This window comes from Mastigoproctus giganteus, chromosome 6 (assembly GCF_048544385.1).
Source record: "Mastigoproctus giganteus isolate SK-2022 chromosome 6, ASM4854438v1, whole genome shotgun sequence".
NCBI lineage: Eukaryota > Metazoa > Arthropoda > Arachnida > Uropygi > Thelyphonidae > Mastigoproctus > Mastigoproctus giganteus.
Window position 1 is genome coordinate 69,575,624 of NC_143580.1, and position 17,757 is coordinate 69,593,380.

The 17,757-nt window shown below is 37.1% G+C and overlaps 1 protein-coding gene across 1 annotated transcript in view; it reads right to left on the reverse strand.

Annotated features, from left to right (window-relative positions):
* The window catches only part of LOC150084397 (cell adhesion molecule Dscam1-like), a 304,173-nt gene that overhangs the window by 243,962 nt on the left and 42,454 nt on the right, over positions 1–17,757 (reverse strand). The window contains exon 2 of the mRNA XM_090375203.1: positions 16,969–17,283. Coding sequence (XP_090231329.1) covers positions 16,969–17,283 — 315 coding nt within the window. The remainder of the gene's footprint in view (positions 1–16,968; positions 17,284–17,757) is intronic.

Consider the following 17,757-nt stretch of genomic DNA (forward strand, 5'->3'; position numbering starts at 1 on the left):
TATTTTGTTTTCTTATTTATCTAGCTGACTACAAAGCACATTTGACAGTTTAATTTAGCAATTACTAGCAGAATACAACTTAAAATGGATGGGTTCTCTTAAATTTTCTTTGTTTGTAATTTTAAGATACATTAAAATTAAAAAAGAAACTTCATACGAATAACTTAATCTTCAAACTCTTCCATAAGGATCCCCTAATAAAAATCCGCCCATTATTTCACCGAAAGTCCAAATAAGTCATTCCTTTACTCAGAGACAGACACTAAGCGTCAACTGACTTAGCCCATCTCTTTCCATTTTAACGGGGAAATATCCAAATAGGCAAGAAAATGTTCTACTATTTGCATCTCCTACACATTTCTTGTCGAATGGCATCTCCTTAATTCTACATAACCGTCTCCACTCACATTTCTTGAAGGGAAAAAGGGATTTTCTGAAATCACGTTCGCTCGCTTTGGACAGCATAAATATCTGGCTATACTAAAATATTTTCGTGTACAGAGCGCAAAATTTATATAAATTTCATCGATAGCAGTAAATCTGCAATACCTTGGAGACCATGCTCGGATATGTGCGTATGGTTTTCATTCAATGTCCCTAAATTCCCGTGGTAACAGCAACCATCCCTTCGTTCATATATCTCGCTAGTATGACGACGTCGGTATAAAATCTCTTCTTTGAGAGAAAGCTATTGCTTCTTTGTAGCTCTCAGATGTATTTTCTAGAAAATGGAAGGGATATATGACGGTTATGTGGTTTACAAAAATTTTAAACATTCAATTAAATTGAAAACATCCGAATTCGTACAGAATCTAAGAAGGAATATGTCTGTCTCTCTTATGGATTGTCTTCTGATGGAAAGAAGGTAACAGGAATTGAGTAATCAATAAATGAAAAATTCCTTCTGTATATTATGAAAATAAACCTCAATCTTTGATTAGAAACAACACCTATTTTGAGCTGAGGTTTCTTGTTGGGTTTTAGGAGCATCGGCAACTATGGCCATGTTGCTGGTGTATATTGTCTGTAAATTGCGCGTGTTCTGAGGTGGATTTCATGTTTGCTGAATGAAAAGGCAATGTTTCCGGGAGGAAAAACCAAGCTGCCCTCGCCTGAGACCGCCTAACTCAGCCACGTTTTGATAAAGGCCCATAAAAATTTCTCAATTGATTAACGATACTCGAACTCAGGTCTTTTCCACCCGGTGTGGGCAGGACAGCGATTCTACCAAATGTGCCATTCACGAGGGCTCTAAATTGCTTCTATGCAAACATATGACGTGTATACAGTGATATCAAAGAATCACTGTCTATTAAAAGATATTCAAAGTTACTGTAAAATAGTGTGTTTCTTCTTGAAATACTTGAGTTCAGTCCATTGTTCGCTGAAGACAAATGAGAAAAGATGTATCTGTTAAGCGCTGATCATTTTCAGTTTTTTAAGTTGGAGGGGAAAGAAACCTTTTTACAAATTAAAAATAAAATATGTACACAGGTAGATTAGAGTTCTAGTAAAATAATCAACACACAAATCCAGCTTTGATATTATTTTCCTAAAATAAAATCTCCCATTACTCCAACAACGTTAGAATATATTAATTTCGATACCTTAAATTCATAACGGGAACCGCCACCCATCGAAGCATAACACAAATTGCTTCGGGATGACTGCAGCTATATTGATTAATATGAGTTCACAATATGCCACACCCCCCTTACATGGGTGCGGTCGAAGCTTCTGCCCTTGACGTCTATTATAATGGTGCTTAACTTCAAGAAATTACTGTTTGAAGAGGAAAATAATTACGGGATTTACTGACGAGGGACCAGGCAGGAAATTACGAACCCCTCCCCATTACTAAGGGGAGGAAGAGGACCCTGAGAACCACTGAGCGTTAAGGTGATGTATATTAAAGTACCACTTAATTATAGATTCTTCAGTAAGCTGAGAAAAGAGGGGATGATGAAGTTGTCGTGAAGAACGCACACCGTGAAAATAAAAATAAAGAAACCTTGTTATAAATGGTAGGGAGAAATCGGAGGAGAAATTTATTAAGTTTGCTGCCTAACTAGAATAATTATCGAGCATATGGTCATGATAAGCTCGTATTAATCACTGAATGACATAATAAAACTCAGAAGTAACTCAAAGCAGATACAAATGTGGTTAAAATAATCAAACAGAACAATAATAAAGAATTAATACAGGCGGACAAGATGTAAGAACACCCCTTAATATAATAACTTATAATGATGGTAGTAAATATCAGAGGTAAGGTTGATTTTGAGTTCTTGATGTGAAGACATCTTTGCCAGTACCTACTAAATTTTTTGACTGAAGTAAAATCGATTGGTAACGAAAATGCGAGACGGAAATGACATCACTTCCTAAACTACACTAACTCAGTCACTAACGTTGGTTAGGTAGAGTAAGAGCCTGTGTGAGCATACAACGTTACATCGTTTATAATAAACATTAGCCAATTGAAGTAAAACCGATTGGTAAAGAAAATTGAGGGGGGAAACGACGTAAATTACGTCACTTCCTTAATTACTAACATTGATCCAGTAGAGTAAGTAGCGAGCGTGAGCATAAAACGTTACATCGTTCATAAATTCGGTTCTAGCTGTTCGATTTTAAAAATTTAAACGGTTTTGATTTTCGTCAAGAATGTTTTCACATAAACTACATCGTTCATGCGCACAGGGTACTGTAAGATACAAAATCTTACAAACTAAGTTGAATTTTTTTGAAGTTTTTGAAAACTGATGTTTTTTGATATTTTTTTAAGGATTTTTTTTTGTTACTAATTCAAATAAGGTAATAATAATGGAGATTTCAATAGTAAGATTAATTTAGAGTTAAGATAAATTTAATGAGGGGAAAGTATTAATAGCAGGGACAAAGCTATCAACAACCAACATACTCGAGGACAAACAAGGGCTGCGGGCAAAGCAACAGGTGGTCATTCACGAACAGGCAAAAAAAAAGGTTGTTCGGAGACTTTCACTGGAAAAGGAGTGGGGATGAGTCTAGTCAAGGCGTTTGCTTTAATCGGAACAATGAGAGAACAAACAGGAAGTGGGTACTTGTCCAGCAATCGGTTCCTAATTAGATGCGGCAGTTACCAGATTGTAATGCGTGTTTTCCGACGCTATTGAAGGCAAGGCGTTATATGAGATGGTCGGTTAACATCAAAAGGTGTACGATCTGGGAACGGAACAGGAGGAATATTCAAAAAGAAGATTGAGACACGTGCTATAGGGCAGTCTGAAAAAATATACACTAACAAATGAAACGGAACCAAGTTGGATAGTAATGATAGGATTGGATAGAGTCTCAAAAATAGGCGTGGCAGCCTAGGAGTACGATGTAGAGAGGAAGAGAACAAAAAGGGGAGGAGGAATGAAAAAGAAAGGCAGAGAGGAGAAAAGAAAAAAAACAGGATTGTGGAGTGGAAAAGAAGATAGAGTTTAAGGTGAGAGTAAAAGAGTATGCAGGAGTGTAGAAGATCATACAGTAGTGTAGTGTAGTAGGAAATCGAGCAGTAAGAAAAATGAAAAAAAAAAAGTGTTGTTAGTAAGTGCCTATGACAAGTAAGTGGACGAGCAGGAAAAACAGGCAATGTTAGCTCGTTGAAATGTCTAGGAGTTGAGAAGAATTAGTGAAGAGAGAGAAATAAAAAGGGATCTCACACCAAAAGAAAGGTAAAATCAAGCACGGTGTTAAGAACCAAGATACCTAAAATATTTGGAAGGCAAATGCAGAACAGGATGGAATCTGAAGTCCGACCGACATGAGAATAGCCATACTGGAACAGAAGAAATACATCAAGCAGGCAGAATGAAAGAAGCCGAGACCTACATAGTAGCCCTATAACCCATGCCAAACTCTCCGGAAATTGTAAGATGCCGCTCCAGACGGTGAAGATAAGAGGTACCTGACGGGAAAAACAGAAAGACATAGGGCAACGTCACGCCGAGTTCAATAAGTAAGTGGCTAGATTATATTAGTACCCTCATACATATATAAAGGACTGTAAGGACACTGATAATGAATTAAAATAAATTTAAGAAAGATAATGTGGGAAATATACAAAGAAGTACATAAATGTAAGGATAGGTTAGTGAGAATTAGTGTTGAAAGACGATAAACAAAAGGGAATAGACAGATATATGATAATCGTATTGTTTTAGGAGATGTATAATTAAAGAAATTTTGGAAGGGAAGAATAGGAGAGACATTAGGAATAAGTATATTACTGTATGTAGGCCCTGTAAGGGTCCAGTAAGAGTCTAATAACCTAACGTTGTTGTAGTCATAAAAAATGGACAAACTCTAGTCAGAAAGATAATGTCAATTGTATAAGTTAACTTTGATTGGTGAAAGTCTGTTAATTATATCTCTAGGCAAGAAGAAGGTATTAAATAAATCAGAGGATATGAGTATAGACACTCAAATGGATCTTTAGAGTAAGAATATGATTGGTATTGAAGGAGTAACATTAACAAAATTTCCTAGAAGAGTTATTAATCATATATAAGGAAAGGAGTAATATTAACAATTTCCTTAAAGTGTTATTAATCATATGGTATAGAGAGAAGTAACCCTACCAATGTAAATTGATATGCCTAATAACTTATAACAAGTATTAAGTAAACGATGATGTTAAATATTATTGTGTGTTTAAAAATTGATCATTTATCCTGTTGTAAATATGAACAATAAACAGTATTTTATAATATTTGGTGTGTATTGTTATTCTGAACACTCAGCCAACCTGAAGGGAATTATACATAACTAAAGAGATTCCCCTGAACCTGAATTCTTTTGAGAAGTCATAAGTCAGATGTTTAAGTGGGGATATAATAAAAAGGGTTATAATATATAGGGGAATAAAAGAAAAGGAAAACAAAATCATAATATAAAATAAAGAAAAAAATTAATCCCCCACAGTACACACGCGGTTTTTTATAGGTTTCACAAAGGTTTCTTTGTGGTAACTTAAAAATGGGAGTGCAACGTCATTATGAAAAGTTTATTGTGATTTTTTAAATATTTCATATAAACTAAACAGCAAACTAAATGTTATTTTGGCATAAAACTTCTTTCATTTTTAATTTTTATTTTAATAAAACAGAGTTAATACACCACTTTATGTATTTATTCTCATAACCTAATATTTACTGATTTGACTAGATAACAAAAAAATTAACTGCAGTTTTAATCACTTTAACTCTAATTTAGCGACATTTTATATTATAAAATTGTGTTGTTTTTTTTTTAAATCATGTTGGCTAATGTGTGTACACATTACCGTTTTCCCTTATTCCAAATATAATGGATCATAATGCACTTACTTTCGTCTGAATAAAATGCTAATGGCTTCCATCAGCAGTTACTCCTACCAGACGAGGACATTTATCTCTCTCTTTCTCTCTAACCTTCCTTCTTCAAAGAATTTTTCGACTAGGATAAGAGGTGAAGTCTAACATCAAACTTTTGCCCTAGTTTTTGAATTAATGTGAATCTTGTATATCTGTAGATGTACAAGATAGCTTCATAAATATAATTTACTCGATCTAAAGACAATATAAAGCTAGCAACAGGATTTAAGAAATTATTGTAATCGGGAAAAACTAAATTCGGTGTCCCGAGATTTAGTGTTTCAGCCGTTATGTGATAATCTTCTATAAGGTAACCGAGAACTTGTGTAGATTACTTCTAATCTCCAAGATGTAATTACAATGATTTCGTTGTCTATAAATATTACAAATATTGTTCCAAGAGCTGTGTTGGTATTCTTTTATGAGTTCATCTGAAAACAAATATATATGGCGACACAACAGTGTTCAGCTAATTATTGTCATTATAATTGGCTCAAATTCTCATTTATTTACAAATGGGTGGCAGTGACATATTTTGTTCTTTGTTGTCTGTAGAATGGTTTTAGGAGCATGAGCGAGTAAGAACGTATTGCTACGTATATATATTGTCTGTAAATTCGATGTGTTCTGTGGTCGATTTTCTGCTTTGCTGGAAAACCCGACCTGGACGAAAAACCCATGTTAACCACTCTTAGACTGATTATCTCAGCCACGTTTTGAAAAAGACCCATAAAAATTCCTCACGTCATCGACGGGAATCGAACTCAGGTCTTTTCCACTGGATGTGGGGAAGACGGCGATTTTACGAACTGTGCTACCCACGAGGGCAGCAGCGATATCCACTGCAATAAGACCACACTGAAATTCTTAAGAAAGCCATAGAAGTACTGTAAATACAAAATATTTTCCTCCATCTCTTTAATGCCTTTCTGCTGGTGTCTTTCCAGATAAATGGAAACTCGCCAATATCAGACTTTTTATCAAAAACTCAAAGAAATCGCTATAAGAACCCAGTTCCTACCGTCCTAACGCTTGTTCTCCACTGTCAGCAAATGTCTTGAAAGGGTTCTCCTCATCAGATTAGATCAGCATTACACCAACGCATGTCTTTAGCTGAAAGCCAATACAGATTCCGTCTAGGTAGATGCGATGAAGATGCCCTCCACCGCATAATAATAGCTTCCAATAATTGTACAAAAAAAAAACATACAGCCTCTTCATTTCAGTGGACTTTGATGTGGGCTTTTGATATACTCTGGTGACCCAGAGTCCTTAGGTAGGCCAGCATTCCATCGAACCTCTACAATTGCCTCAACGATTACTTACGCAATAGAAGAATTCAAGTCACTACTTACAGCAGTGTCACTCGTCAGGTCCATAGGGTGATTGTTCCCAGAGCTCTGTTCTGGGTCCCTTCCTGTGTAACATTGTGTTTGATGAGCTACTCAACATAGATCTGGGTCTGGTCGAAACGAAAGCCTATGCTGATGACCTTGTTCTGACCCTCGCTGCCGACTCCAAAGCATCACTCGAAGCCTCAGCAAAGAAACGATAGCGCTAACACAGCCACTCAACTGGGCAGGTTTCTCCAATGATGTCTCCTAATACTGGAAGTTCTGTTCCCACTAGAAACTGGAACTGCTGACCCTGGACATTTCAGGGTGGAATCTCGAACCTAACGTCCTCTTAGTAGGATACGTATATCCTGGTAATACAGGATAGGAAAATATGCTAACACCTTTGTCCAACGAGTTAACATAACCATAAGGCTGGATAGAATTTCCAAGACCAATGCTAACCCAAGAATACTTCTGGTAGGTTCATCATTTTGTTTGTCTTGAAGTGTTTCCCTGGATTGACCTTCTATGTCCACCTACTTGGACTGCTAAGGGTGAGATTTCCCCCTTGCTATCCCAACCACATAGCTGTGTACGATTTCACTTGACTACGTCAATACGGGTTTATCCTAGGTAGGATGCTGCTAACCCAGTCCTCGGATTAGGTAGGATCCAGGATTTAACGCCACTTAATGCCAACAGGTGACAATATCCAGCGCCCTTGCTGGGATACTTTTCTTCCCACTTCCTGGGGTTCCCCCATTTCGCCTGGTGGAGCCAATGCTCCACTGATAACTAGGGGGATGCACCCTGTACTCTCCCCAGCGCTCTACTTTTTTTTAAACTTGTTCTCCGTCCAGGAATCTCAGGCGACCCTGGCAGAGATCAGCTAGAGGATAATGGGCAGCATAGATTACCTCCTAGCAGTGTGTACTTTATATTAACTGAGGTTTCAACTTGTTACAATCTTCTTCAAGGTAATACTATCTTATGTGACAGTATCGTGACTATGCCACCTGTCTTCCGTTTTAAAAAGTCTATTGCTGCAACCAGACTGAATATTTTAATATTATTGACAAATGCGACTATAAAAACCCTCAGTCAACTAATTAACAAAATAGCCGGAATATTCTCCTTAATTTAATGGCAATTTCTCGCTTATCTAAGAGGAAAAACTGGTTTATTTACGTTTCACCTAATGTAATTGGGGTAACATCTGATCCTCTGAAGGCAAAATACTAATTAACTGCTTCTCTGATATTTTTTCTCCTTAATAATTTTTAAGCAATTTCAACTTTTTTAATTAAAGAACGTACACTTTATAGGAAACTTCCAGACAGTGCGCAGTGCATAATCGTTAATACCGAGGTTCATTTTATATTAAAATAACAATCAAAAGATAAATGAAACTCTTAACACGTCTTGTCAGGGTAGAAAAAAAATCGGCTAATGGAAGATAAATAGAAAAACCCGGATGTAACTCTTTTTTTTTTTTTTCTTTCAAACTCCATAAAACCTACATTTTTTTTCTCATTTTAGCGCGCGGATTCAACCTCAGGAGGAACATTGCGCACTGCGGCAAATATTATAATAGAGAAATTAATTTTTATCGGCTGCAGGTTTAAAAAAAAAAAAGAAAAAAAAAAGAAAAAAGCATGGGAAGGGAATGAAGGGTGTAACTGATAAAGACATCTGCCAGAGTTTCGATCGCAGCAATACAAAACGCGATGAACGCGCAGTTCGTGCATGAAAACGCGAGCGCGTATTTTTATTATTAATTATTAAAATATTTCTTTTTTTTATTACGTTTCGCTTGGGATGCCGAATACATCAAACAAAAGCATAAGGAAACGCAGGAATATTGATAATTAATATCAGAGATACACTTTTCACCGAGTACGTATTAACACGCTAACGACCTACGGGGAGGATAAAGAAATAATTGCCGGAGAAATGCGACACGTTGAAATAATTGGAGAAACTCGACGTCACACATCATTATTTGGGATTATGTTTTGGACACAATGGTTGGCGACGGCTGATGACAAAAATTCCCATTAACCGCGGTTGGTTGGTTTGCTGATATCGCTCATAATTAAGAGGGATAGTAATCTTAGCCAAGCACAGCAACACACCTGGTGGTTTTTATCAAAATAAAATTTTATAAAACGAAATAAAATTTTTAAAACAATCTTTTCAAAATCTGCTGAAAAAAAATACCACTGTGTGCGAACAATTTAAAATAATAAAATAAAATAAAATTAAAAAAATAATAATAAAATTTAAAATAAAATCAAATGAAAAATCATAAAATTGAATAAAAATAAAACAAAAACCATAAATTTAAAAAAATAAAATAAAATAAAATGAAAGTTCTAAAATTGAATAAAAATAAAATAAAAACCATAAAATAAAAATGCACAAATTAAAAAAAATAATAAAATAAAATAAAAAATCATAAATTTAAAAAAAATCAAATCAAAAATCATAAAATTTAAAAAAAATCAAATCAAAAATCATAAAATTTAAAAAAAAATAAATAAAAGAAAATAAAAAAAATCATGAAATTTAAAAAAATCAAATCAAATAAAAATCATGAAAATTAAAAAAAAATAAAATAAAATCAAATAAAAATCATGAAAATTAAAAAAAAATAAAATCAAATCAAAAATCATGAAATTAAAAAATAAAATCAAAAACTCAATTTAAGTCCGTTGATAAAAAAAAAACACCAATACGTGCGAACAATATACGTTATACTAATGACTTTTTTAGGGAAGGGGTATATAGGCCAACTGTCACAATTTGACACAGCATGGTTCCCTATGTTATGCGTGCAATGGGTTGTCGTGGAATTCAATTGTCAAATATTGTATTTTACAAAGACCCGTTCTCCTGTCTTCATCTGAAACTATATTCTTTAATATTTATTATATTTTAAGAATGATATAAACTATGGCGAATGATATAAATCACAAGGGATTCGTACTTTTGTTTGACTGAAGCTAGAAGGAAAGACCCTTTTGCTGATCCTGGTGTAGTTTCAAGCAGCTTTTCTACGTGGACATACACACAGCAAAAATTGCTCGTCAAGATTGTCTCTTACTTACTTACATTAATATCTTAACAAACGTTGGGTTCAAGAAAAGAGACCTTTGGCCAACCCTAACGAGGTTGGATTAAGGTAAACATACCAAGACTGTCAGCGAGTGGTGGATCATTTAGTTTTCTTATCATGAAAAACGGCGCAAGATGACATAGTCAGAATACCAAGTAACTGCAGTGGCCAATTGCGACATTTATAAGAGGGTAATGCATTACTTATATTTAAGTAATGAACTCATTCCTGGAAAGAAACGGCATTTGCCACTTGCCAATCAAGAAGCTAGTCTTTCTTTTTCTATTATTGGCTTTTTTTTTCTTTTTTTTTTTCCAGTATCACAAAATTTTGGAGTAGTTTGTGAACACGTAGTTCTGGCCTAAGAACATCCCCCACTCTTCGTTCCCTCCAGGGAATAACATGGCGGATTTAATTTTACAGCAATTACCGAGCAATAATGGACGCTTGTCGATGCAGATCAGGAACTTGGCACGCGCGAGTACAAAATTAAATGACATACGGAGGGATAAGCTTCCCATAATTCAGTGGCCCCTGTCGATATGCTGCTAGTTAAAAGTCATCTAGTTCCGTAACCTGAATTTCCTCATTCTCCTATCGGAATTAAATTCTCGCGCACATCAATGGAGTAAAAAAAGAAAAGAAAAAAAAAAAGGAAAACTTCCATAAAGTTCTGAGGTCATTTATAACTTCACCAGCGGTAAGTTAAAGTCATTGAACGGGGAGGGGGAGCTTCACTGGAATAAATTACAAAAGTCATTGTAAAACCTTGCACTTCTCCGGAGCACGTGCGAAAAGCGTGCGGAGGATGAGAGGGGGGAGGGAGGTTTCTTAAACATCCTTCGCCAACAAGGCGTTCCTTCCTGGCGCCTGCCTGTATACACTTATATTTAAACATCCAATCGCCCAAGGTGAACCGAAGGTCGCTAAAGAACGCGGAACTATAGACAGCTGACGAAAATCTAATAATGTAAATGTGAAGTTGGTACGGTCTGCTTATAGCTGGAATTAAATGCGAGAGACAGAATGAGTGGAGAACTCTCTCTCTTGAAAGCTCGCTAATTGATGTTTCCCAGTCGGAGAATGCGGATTGTGTGGCACGTGTTTCTTCCGCTAGAAAATGCATTCCGCTGTGTGTATGTATGAGAGTGTACACACCACGCACGCACGCACGGACTGACATTTGTATCAGGAAGCTCTTCGAGATTTTCCTGAAACAATTGGTTCCATAGAGTCCCAAGACCTGTCTGCTTTATAATGGAATCTAATATCCGTTTTGCGAACACCTAACCTTTGACGGGAGAACACCGTAACCAGACATCCGATAGCAGATATCTCGATGTATAATTGCTCGCACAATTGTTTTTCTTTCTATTAATTTCTGCGGATATCCGGTGCACGTCGGATATCCGCCAGCTTGGTGGGAGGATTTCTCTTCTCTGTGTCGCTCGTAATGCTCAGTCGATTATTAACTCGCTTCTATGAATAGAGACCAAATGGAACAATACAAAAGGATGAGCTTACCATCTAGCTAAGTTAAATAATTAATTTTAACTAATGTTCCGTAATTATAAGCATTATCCGTTACCGTGTTCGATATCTAAGACAGTACTTTATCCGAATTAACTGAGTGTGCATATATATGTACGATGGGCTGAGAATGACTGCGAAACATTCTTAATGAGAGATGATACCGTTGACAAAATAAATGACATCGTTTACAGACGTGTTAATCTACCCAGTGTGCGTATATAACTTGAGTGGTGTCTGAATGGAAATATAAATTCGTTGGTAATATAATGCCGGATGTATAACTTATGTAAGTGATTCTGAATGTCGTGTGATTCCGTATGAAGTTTAATTTCCAGTTTACTTTCTGGATTTAATTCCACTCCTCACCTTAACTTCTGTTCCCCAACTTGACGCTCGAAATATACTGGAAGTGGAACCAGATCTGGTTCGGACTTTAATTTGTTTCTTCTTCTTCCGGCTTACTTCCTGTTCCACTTATTACTTGGTCACTTCTAGTTTCCCTCCCCACCTCTAATTGTACATTTCCAGTTATACTCCCCAATTCTATTTACCGTTTACTTCCGATTCCTCTTCCATGTCTATTTTGGTTTACTTTCGGTTTTACTTCCGATTCCATTTACTATCCGGTTTACTTCCGCTTCCATTTACTTCCCATCTCTCTTTTACTTTTAGTTGCTATTCTGATGTTTCATTACCCAAGCAACATAAAAATTCCTTAAAAGATTGGTAGCATAAATCTTTAAACCAATCTTGAAACTGAATCCCGAACGTCAGCAGAGATGCTCGTTTTATTATAGTCACAGGAACACCACGTCCTTATTTGCGTAAAGAAACCGTTTGCTGGCATCCCAAATCCATCTTTGAAATTCAACGGAATTTCAACCACAAGGTTTTTGCCTAAGAATGAGAGAAAACCAGCAAATTTATGGTTTAATGAGCCTTTACGGGTCTTGACACTCTCGTGGAATTACTGGGATCACGCATATCGCTTGGGCAGGTGCAGTGCATTCGAGGAATGTTAGGAATGTGTGTCATGCAATTTAGCAGGAACACCGGAACGCCAACCCGACATGTCATGCTCCTGTAATTATGGAAAATGTCCTTTGAAACCTACTAGCCTACATCTATCGACCTTCCTAATGCCCACACCGAAACTGTGCAACTAATCGGGAACAGTTGGTAACGTTTCTTGTGAAGTTCCATAATAATTACGCATCTGAGGACGTGTTGGAATTAAATGCGCAGAACCAGAACTGCCCATATGGCGTTGCTCGCGCAAGCAATAAAACAATAGACGAAGTCCCCATGATTAACGTTTGGGGCACAGATGAGTCTGCTAACTTTAAGTTAGTCTAAGATGTGGTCATATGAAACAAAACTTTACCACTGATAGTTGCTATGACAACAACGAGTAAGATGATCCATTAGACAGATGCAAAAACATTATAAGAAAGAAACGTAAGGAGAAAAAATAAAATACAACTAGAGGGAGCGAAGAATTGATGGAGGAAGGGATGGATCGGCAAGATTATCACAAAATCTGAAGTATATATACAGAGATGAGAATCAAAACGATACCTATGGAAAGAATGAAAGTGGAAGAAAAAACTGAGAAAAATAAAAACCAAATTGGATCCGGGAAAAGAAATTAAGAAGTATGATGGAGATGCGTGCTTCACCAGACAGATAAAAAAATAACACAAGAGAGAGAGAGAGAGAGAGAGAGAGAGAGAGAATGAAAGGCACTCTTGGAGAGCGAGAGATGGAAAAGGATCACAAAGAAGTGAAGAAGAAAGCGTCATTAAAATAAAGCAATTATGAAGCTGTTGGCTTATAAATACCCGTGTAAGAATATTCGTGCACCAATTAATAACCAGTAATGAAAATAAGTAGGGAGATTAAATCAGAATGTAATTGATCTCCGCGATATGAGATGCTTTTTTAAATTACACATCCATTTAAATTACCTCTTGATATCCCTGATTAGCATGCTAATTACGGTAATTAAAAATATCGATCCTATTTAATGAAACGCAAGCTTTCTTGATAAGAAATTCATGGGAGAACAAGCGTGTTGACGTTCCTTTTGATTTTTTTATCCCTCTCTCTGCTTTCTGATAGAGTTTTGTCAGGAAGTGTCGCATCACTAGAACATTTTTAAGCATTTAATTTTTTCTCTGTTCAAGGAAGTTTGAATGAAACCGTAGAAACCGCTTCTTTAGTTTCCATAACTGACAATGCAATAAAAAACATCGGACGAATACTCGAATAACTTACTGGAGAACCATGTAAAATGCTGGATTACCTGTTGGTGCATTAGCTTATTTCGTGGCTTGTTGAATACATTCGAAATTAAAGCCAATACGTGTTTTCGATTACCAGGTTTATCTCGACAAAATAATTCCAAAATATTGTAAAGTAATCAACGGTTTTTGGAAATTTGCTTTCCAACTTAAAATGAATTCATAAATGAATCATCCCGTTAAAATTTTCTTTATGGAATAAGCACTTGATGCGCACTATCAAAGAATATAATGCAGGCCAAGATGAAAAATGCATTTTACAACAATATTTCCCAAAAGTTGGCAGAAAGACAGCATCCGATGAATAACGGAATACTTTCGAAAAGTGGAAAGGTGGAGTTTCTGAGCTCGTTCCAAGACGTGCCAGTCTAGATATATACACACTAATCACGGTGGAAACATAGTACACAAGTCATGTTGATAGTAAGTAGTTTACGGTACATGTCAGATCGCGTGCGATTGTCGTAGTCAATAACAGGAGGGCATAGAGTCCACACGCGATAATGAACACGAGCAAAGGGCTATCATCGATGTGGTAACACCGAGAAATGTATTTGACGTGTACATTTACAGAAATGGACTTTAAATAGCAAGTTGGGAGTCTGAGATGGTTTAAAAGAATTACCAAAGATTAAACATTTTTGTTTACGATTCTCCAAATGTACAGGATGATTGCATTCTACCGCGAGTAATAAATATAACTTGTTTACATTTTATAATTTCGAGTTAACTAAACAAAAGCTTACGCAAATTCCCTCAACAATAAATATATTTGTTGCCCAGATTGTGAACAATATGGCGCGCGCGATCATATAATGTTGCTTTCCACCTCATTGTTGTTTTCAACAATCAGATTATGAACAATATGGCGCGCGCGATCATATAATGTTGCTTTCCACCTCATTGTTGTTTTCAACAATCAGATTGTGAACAATATGGCGCGCGCGATCATATAATGTTGCTTTCCACCTCGTTGTTGTTTTCAACAATTAGTCTTGTTTATTGCTACATCTCTCCCCTTTGTGGAAGATTTAACCTAAATGCATTAAAGTCGATCAATACGAGTGGACACTGATAAGTGGAATTATTTCCTCTAAACCAATCCACCTAGAACCTACTTTAGAAGATCCATTTACTCATTAAGGACTTGACACAATGCTTTTATCTTTAGGCATGGTGCCAAACGTTACGTAATTCAGACACTGATACGAAACCGAGGCTAACGCAGACCGTTTGCATTAGCAGTATAAGTTCATTGCATCAACACACACACGCGCGCGCACAGTGATATGCTCGAATCCATAAATAGTTCCTGAGCGTTGAAGGGAGTTAATGGATGAAAAGAAGACCGCATCCTGCTTTCCGTTGCAGCTAATTGGACATAAGCATCTAGTGTTCCGCATCGTCAGGAAATAGCTCTGCTCAGAGTGTCAGGGTACGGACACCAATTCATTTTGATGAATCGTCCTCTTTCCATTCTTTCCACGCCATCATTGGAGGTAAATACTAGCCGTCACTATGGCCGAGAATCTACACGGATGTCAGGCATGATTTATCGTCCAGAGCGCGGGTTACTGCTTCTTTGACACAAGTTCAAGTGAGCTTTTAGGCATTAAAAGAACGTCGAGCATCCTCTCAAACGCCCGACGAAAACTGAGTTAAATATAATTCACTGATAGAGAAAATCCTAAAATCCAGTACCTGTGAAGGTAGCTCTCTGAGCACAACACGTATGTAATGCAGGAAAGATACTTTGCAGGGGACGCATTGTGATATTTAAGCTATTTTTGAATCATTTACTGCTTAACGAATTCGTTCCAATAGCTGAGGGCAATTGGATTCGACCAGTAATCTGATTCTGATCAGTAGCCAAGCATACCAACAGTTGGTACCGCGGGCGCTCAAACGCAAACCAACTTCTCTGTACCTGAACTCTTTAGTAATATTTTAACATTATTCCAATAACATTCTCCCATTATTTGAAACATGGTACGCATTTCACTGGCTGCTGATCGAATTAAGGGATGGCCTTTGTAGACCCAGGCATTGACAACGTAGTAACATACGGTCTGGATATAATTAGATAGGCAGTGCCGTGCGGAAACTAAATGCATAAAACTTATTATCTCTTTGCATATTAAAAGGTTACGCCTCCAATACATATGCACAACAACTAGACTGGGACACACGGGGTAGCGGCTAATTCAATACGTATAACGAACGCTGAACTGGCCTCGCCCAGCAGGAAATATGATCTCTTGGTGTTAGCACTTTGACAGGAGACATGCTTGCTATGATAAATGAGTCCGTCTGCAAATTGTTCTCACATATACGTGGATTGCTAATGGGACTTTCGCATCCCCACCTTAAAGAGACAGTGTGTATATAAGCGTGTGAAACAGAATTCAAATGGGTAACTCGGGATCTTCCCCCCCACTTGCGCCCTATATTATCAGGCGATTCCGTGACCAATGGCAACAATGCGCTAATATTAGTGTGTGGTTATTACACTGAGTAATGTAAGTTTTTCTCTTTTAGGGAAAAAATCGGAGCCCCCAGAGAAAAACCTTACTCCCTAACGATTTGTTAAACTAACGTAATTGGGAGTGAACAATTCTCATAAAAAAATATTTAAAGTATAAAACACAACTTTTAAAATTGGTGTGCATTCAACCACTTCTCAACCTACATCCCATAGCCTTTAGACTTCATGAAAAATTCCTCATCTTCCTCTTTTAGAAGCTTAATACGTGTCATTATGACACTGTTTGCAACTTTCGTACAGGCGATAATTGGTCTTAGTGTCCTTCAAACCAGTAGATATAAAATCCAAATATTTCAGTGTGTGAATATGAGGCGGCACTCTGAAGAAGGGTTTAAGCATGCGCTCTGAAACGTCAAGGACGAATACTAATTCCTACTCTTTTTTTTTTTTTTTTTTTTGCGTATTCCATCCGAGCAAGTAATAACCACGCCACTAAAGAGAAAACCCAAGGGTGTGCAGCTGAAATAATCACAAAGAAACTATTTTTCTAAGTAAAATAAGAAATATCTCTAACTATATTGGGTTTTTCTGATGGCGGGAGCGTGAAAGGATTTCAACAATAAATTTGTCTTCTCGGGCAATCTAATAGCAACGCCTCGAGCGAAGAATGTGTTTTATTACGCTCCTGTCTCGAGGTGTAAGCGAAGAAACTGCGAAAAAGAGAAGCTGATCTTCGACAACAAATAACCCGCTAGAGAATAAATGAGCACTTTAACGAAAATCTACTGACATCATACTTACTCACCTCCCTTCACGTGCAACAGCCTGCTGCTAATAGTCCCAATACTGCTGGTCGCCACACATTTATAAACCGCATCGTGAACGTCCTGTCTGTATTCGTCTGCTCTGAAAGGCTGGAAGACTAGAGAACCGTCGGGACGAATGTGTCGGAGGCCAGAAATGTCAATTAAACGGGATCCATCTTTCTTGGTCCAGGATATCGTCGGCAAGGGATTTCCCGCAGCCGAACAAGGCACTACAGTTCCGGTCGAGTTAAGGAAAACAACTTTATTAGGCGGTTCCGTGACGAAATTGGGTCCCTGGAGTCCACGACACTTTCCTGTTGGGAGATAAAACACACATGTTGTCATGTTGCACGAGGCACTGGGTTTTGTGTAACAAGAGACGCTCATTATATACAAATTAATGAACTTTATGGAAGTTTAATAACTGTGGTGTCATGTAAAGAGAGGGAGACGGAGAGGATGAGTGTTAAATATCTACCAGGAACGAACGCTATCCTTAAACAAATTAATGCTAATTGACAGACAGCCAAGCCAGTTGCATACTGATGGCTGCAGTGTTCGTTTACAGTCATAATCTACCTCTTTTGGAAGTGTAGTGGCTACGCCACATGCCTTCTGTTTTGGTAAACGGTTTGAGTTCGATTCCTGATAGTTATAGGATCTTTTAAAGGGATTTTCCAGCAACATAACAATTATTACCTTTTGGGAGAGAGGTGGAGAGGTTTTCGTCTAGCAAAAGAGAATTTTACTGACCTTTGAACACACTCACTTCACAAATAAGGTAGACT